Source organism: Anneissia japonica, unplaced genomic scaffold (genome assembly GCF_011630105.1).
Source record: "Anneissia japonica isolate Jap-2015-1 unplaced genomic scaffold, ASM1163010v1 scaffold426_len1935630_cov189, whole genome shotgun sequence".
Classification (NCBI taxonomy): domain Eukaryota; kingdom Metazoa; phylum Echinodermata; class Crinoidea; order Comatulida; family Comatulidae; genus Anneissia; species Anneissia japonica.
This window is the reverse complement of record NW_022713172.1, coordinates 687,985-693,984: the sequence shown is the minus strand read 5'-3', so window position 1 is coordinate 693,984 and position 6,000 is coordinate 687,985. Positions and strand designations below refer to the sequence as shown.

Below are 6,000 nucleotides of genomic sequence, written 5' to 3'. Positions count from 1 at the left end.
ACTTTTTTTTTAAAGATCATCGGAGGACTGTCTCTTATACACATCTAGATGTGTATAAGAGACAGTATATATATTGTATATATTGTATATATATATATATTGTATATATAACATATATATTATAGACCTTTATATATTTATATATATATTTACTTATATACTTTTATATATAATATACGGTAAATAATATATAGCCTATTAATATTAAATTAATGTATATCAGTAAATATCACTCTGACACTCTTACTATATGCTGCGTGAGAGATTTTTTTTTAGTTAAAACAACAAATATGTATGCCTCCCTCTATTTTTTCCTACTACCAACTAACAACCGCAAACTGTTTCTATATTCATTGCATGTAATAAGATGATGGATTCGCTGATAATCAATACAAAAAAAAAATAATAATAAATCGTAGTAGGCCTACTCAGTATGCAAATCAGCAAATAATGATTTGTTTAAAGTGCTCCCAAAATATCAATTTTTCTTGTCAAAAAAAAATGTTGTATATATGCCCATATATAGTCATGGTGTGCCTGTGGTCATAATGTGCCTATGTATATATGGCCATGATATGACGTAATCATGACCAAATTAAGGCTTGTCACGTCAAGCAAAATTTGATAGTCTGGACATCACTTAATGCGTGTCATTGGAAGTTAATTAACGTATTGATCAATTTAAATGAGTTACCGGCATTTATTTTTTTAAACCGAATGATTGATTTCCCCCCGATTTCATGACCGACAGTATACTTACCTATTAGCAGTTTCCAGTTAACACATGCAGGAGGCAAGACATTCGATTAGAATTAGAGAGAGAGAAAAAAAAAATATTTTACTTTGCGAACATTTAATTTCAACGAAATTGTGAAATTATCCAACCAGTTCAAGGAGTCAAGGTACATGTATTTTCAGCTCGAAGAATCAAAAAGATAAACGCTATCAGCTGACGCTTTTTAATAAGTTTGTATATGAGTGCATATTGAGTTTGAAATGTGATGTTATTAAAATAGAGAAACAGATATTGATATTTTTATGGCTAAGGACATCTTTAATAACCAAATCAAGTACATTTTATGATATTGATACCACCGCTTAATTCGAAGTTGTCTATTATTAAAAGAATGCGTATCACATGTTCTTTAATACAGCTAGTCTCGCGATAACATGGTTAAATACCTGCCTGTTAACTGTTAGCAATCAAATATAAAAAATCCTACCTTTCAAACGTCATTGCGAAGTTCATATATATACGACTTGTCTGTTATGGTGACGACTTTTCAGTAATACAATAAGTTAATATTTTTATAAGATTTGTTACATTAGATCTGTTACAACGTGCCACTTAATGCTCAGAAATTACGTAATAACAACTTATTAAATATTTGTCTTTGCTATGTACTTCACCCATGGTTTTTGTGAGTAATGTACAATACTGGTAATGATGTTCTGGTGAAATAACGATAAGATGTTTGAATACAACGAATGCGAAATTGTTTGTATACTTACAGGTGGAACAGTTGGCCAGTCTATTTTATTTATTTTTAAAATAAATTATATTATTTACTGTTGACCCCTCGAAAATTCTGCATTTTTGTTATGCCATTTATTTCTTAGATCTTTTCTTCCATTATGCGCTGTAAGCCTTGAACTGTATTACAACAGGTCTTCCTCCAATTAAAGACCAATTTTTGCTGTCTTATATTAACAAATGTCTTTTATTATTATCATTCTAATTAGAAACCAAAGCTGCTAAAAACAATTGGAAGCCCCGGTGGCATCATTAATTGGTGGGAGACCTATACTTTCAGTCCACAAATGACATAGATTATGCATACATCCGACCAAAAAAAACCCTAAGAAACGATGCATTGGAACTCTCAAATTTTATTATCAAAATCATGATTTCCTTTTAACAAATGAGAGATTACCTAAAGCGAAAAACAACTATATTTTTTTCGGATATACCCTAGACATTAAAGAATTCAATCACATACAAGGACGAATTGAAAATGTTTTTGATCTACAGCATAAAATAAGGCAGTACTTATCACAACCGAATCTTGCCTCATTTATCATAATATCATAATATATTACTGTATATATTACTTGATTATACACCTAAATGAATCCTTGACTTTTGATTGGTGGATTTCGCATAATGAGACATTGGTTATCTACACTATTTTGTCACTCATCATGAAAATTTTGTCCCATCCATGCTATTTTGTTCCAATCGTTTTTCCCATTTTACATCTCAATCTAATACAATTCCAATCATTTCATTGGTTAAAAGACCATGGACTGTTCCATTCAGAAGAAAGGTCGACTTAGCTCACTATTTGTTTTCATAAAATATGAAATAACAAGGATATATTTTAGGTGTATCACTATCATAAAACAAATAATAAATGTTTTAGCTCCAATGAAGAGTGCTACCCTGTGATTGTTTGCTTTTTTGCTGATTGTGCGCTTTTTTACTGATTGACTACTTTTTTCACGGCTGAGTGGGTTTCAGCAAGGACAGTACATTACTGCCATTACCACTTTTTATACACATCGTATGGATAATGCAGTCGGTTTAACCGTGCCATCCATAAGACAGTTCCATGCGATGGTTCTAAGGAATCAATGTTTTAATATATAGTACTCTACTGCCTCTGTTATACTGTCCTCACCGGAGCTTCCAAGATTATGAGAACATGTTTATTAGAAAATTTACTGTTCCACCCAACTCATGAAAATATTCTTCTCATTGCCCTAACAAGCATTCATTTGTACATAATTTTTCTGATCCTGAGGTTTGTATTCGAGTGGCAGTAAAGTTGAGCCATGCAATAACAGATACTTGTCTGCCACACTTAACAGAAAATGTCTGTTCAGACTCCAATGAGGCATAAAGTCCTGTCAAGGCTACCAAATTTGATTTGACCAAAAATTGGTGTATACATATAATATAGTCATGATGTGCCTATATGGTCATGATATGATGTCATCATGACCATGTTTAGGCTTGTCAAATAAAATTTGTTTAATCAGATATTACTATAAACAAGCATACACTATCAGATAAAATCTGATTAGATATTGCGGAATCTGAAAGAGAAAAAATCTGAAAGCGTGTAAATCCCTGTCCAGGCTCAAGTTTGATATGACAAAAACACGTGTCATGCCTAAATACTGTATATTCATGATGACATCACATCACGACCATAAATAGGCATATTATGACTATATTTGGTTTACAACTATTTTCTGTCAAAGAGTGTGGACGTAATTTTGGTACACTGTCCAATCAAATGCCATGTGGTATGACCAAATTTTGGCACTGTCCAATCAAATCATGCATATATTTTCTACTAAATTTACATACAATACAATACATTGGCAAGAAAATCTCATCCTGCAACATTTTTGTATGTGGCATTCAGTGTAAATGAAAATATTCTTTGGCATCAACACAAGTAATGTTGACCAATAATAAAATCGGAGCAGAGTAGCATTAGTATTTGGGACATGAGACAACAGAAAATTGTATGATTCAAAAGCAACACAATCACATTATAGACTTTGATTAGTTCTGCTTTACACTAATTCAAATGATATAACTAAACTTGAACTACAGCGCTATTCTAGAAACACAAACATGCTTAACTGCAATGCATTAGAGTCTTTAAAATAGAAGCTTTATACCTTAAAATCATTTATATTAGATGTCAAGCAAAATGAATGATCATGAAGTTCTATACTACAGTATGCATTGGGGAAAAAAATTAAAAATTTTGATGCACAAGAGTTTTTTTGGCTTTTCCTTTCAAACATGTGCAATAACATTTTTTAAAATTAATTTATTTTTTTTTTAATTTTTAGATATTGTGTACTGGCCCTATAACCAAAGTTCTAGGCCCCATAAACAATGGTTCTGGACAAGGATAGCCTATCCTTGTGCGGCCAAAACAAAACCAGCATGACGCTTGAACTCCCAACCACAAGTTTAGAAACCCGAACAGCAATCGCTGCATTAATCGTCTCCAGCAATTACAATACAGTCAGGACATGACGCTTCTCCAAGCAACCTTGACATGGTGGTGCACTTGCAAAAGTAATTACACAACCATTTTTAAGTGGTGAAAATAGACAAACCTTCTATGGTGTGTACAACACTTTTTAGTATTCCTAATTTAACACTATAACTTTTGTAGACTTAAATAACAAGGCTAGTAGACTAAATATGGACAAAGTTGAATGCAGCTTTCATATAAATAGAATTTGGTTTCAAAATACAAAAACGTTTTTAAAGTATTAAACTAGCTATCGTTGGAGTTGTACTGGACCTTTCATTATAATACTGGAGAGTTTGTGCTTTATCTTCACAAATTTCCTCTTAAATTCAAGTCCATCTCCCTGAAAAAAGATCAAATAAAAGTATTTGTAATTTTGGATTCGACTTAGGCAAGTTCAACTGTATATGTATTTTATGTAATGTAGGTAAGTAATTTTAATAACTTTTTAAATGAAATTGAGATAGTTAGTTTATATGTATTTAAATATACTCAAATGCCCCGTTCCGCAACCTTTTTAGCCCACGACCCAAATTATATGTCAAGCACTCAGACACGACCCATCAAACCGCAAGCCAAATTTCCCACCTGAATTTCATGGTAAAATGATTGAATACGGTATTTAATAAATCAATAAATCACGTCTGTCGTTTTATACGCACAATGGGTATCACAAGAACCCACTAGATTCTTCTGGCAATCGATTATATGATAGGCCTACTCGAAAGATCACCCATACAATCAATTTAAAACCCACAAAAATGAAAAAAAAACTTTGAATTACTCATTTAACAAAGCACGCAAGTTATCAAATGTTCCAATAAGATTTTTCAAATGAATAATTTACGGATATTTTACTATAGACCTACACAAATTCATAGATTTGCTGCAAGAAATATAGGTTATGCCTATGCGAAGACATAGACACATTAATTTGAAGAGAAAAATATTTTGTTGTTATAATTTTCAGCTGAAAGCCAAACACACTAAAAGGAACAAAAGTAACACTTTCAAGCTGTCATACCTGAAGTACAAACGTTTTGATAGTATATTATTTAACATAATATAAAGCACTTCGTAACCTACAGAATAGGCGCTATATAAATACTAAAATAACAAAATAAGAAATAAAACTCTAACAAATGCATTACAAAAGTAAAACTGTACTTTCGTTTACTGTAATTTGATTTCGTCTGTCCTTGTTCATATTACGTGGAGTTTTCACGATCTGAAGAGATTATGCGACCCATTGAAACATTGGGTTGTGACCCATAGTGTAGGTTGCGGAAAGGTGCTTAAATGTATTTTTGTACTCTATGTGCTGTCAGGAGAGCCCTGTGATAGAAACGTATTACTTTTGGGCAATCTGACCAGTCAGCCATACAATTATGAATGTGAACATCATAAATACTGTGTAATACATTGTTGGTACAGTATATGACAAGCCAAACCAGTTACTCGTCACAAATCCTGTTTTGGAGATAATGGCCAAAACATGTCGAATGTCAACATTTTGGAAATCTATTTTATTCCACTAAACTAACCTTTATATATCTATACATCATGCTATACTGTCATTTTCCCTATTTTCAATGCTAAAACAGCAATTTTTTACGATTTTGTGATGGTTTCTGCCTAGGAAATGTCCAAAATCGTAAACTTTGAAGGCTGATTTCTCAAATATTGTTTTTGAAACAGCTGTATGTTTAAACTCCTGTAACTTCATAACGAAATGTCAGATTTAAATGGTTCTTTTACCATTTTAAAACTCTCATTTTACTGTTTACCCTATAGTAATAACTAAAAATAAAATAGTCTTATTTCTAATTTTGAAGTGCTCTGAATTTTGGGTAAAATCTTTGTGTGGGAGATATTCCATCTGGGTTTTACATAGCAGCAATATTACTAGTAATTAATAAAAACTATTCAGGGATTT

The 6,000-nt window shown here is 31.8% G+C and overlaps 1 protein-coding gene across 2 annotated transcripts in view; it reads right to left on the bottom strand.

Annotated features, from left to right (window-relative positions):
• Window positions 1-2,342: 2,342 nt before the first annotated feature.
• LOC117108337 (serine/threonine-protein kinase Chk1-like) overlaps window positions 2,343-6,000 on the bottom strand; it is a 31,504-nt gene continuing 27,846 nt past the window's right edge. For both annotated transcript variants that reach the window (XM_033250322.1, XM_033250323.1), the window contains exon 13: window positions 2,343-4,407. In XM_033250322.1, the coding sequence (XP_033106213.1) occupies window positions 4,315-4,407 (93 nt within the window). In that variant the 3' untranslated portion in view covers window positions 2,343-4,314. The remainder of the gene's footprint in view (window positions 4,408-6,000) is intronic.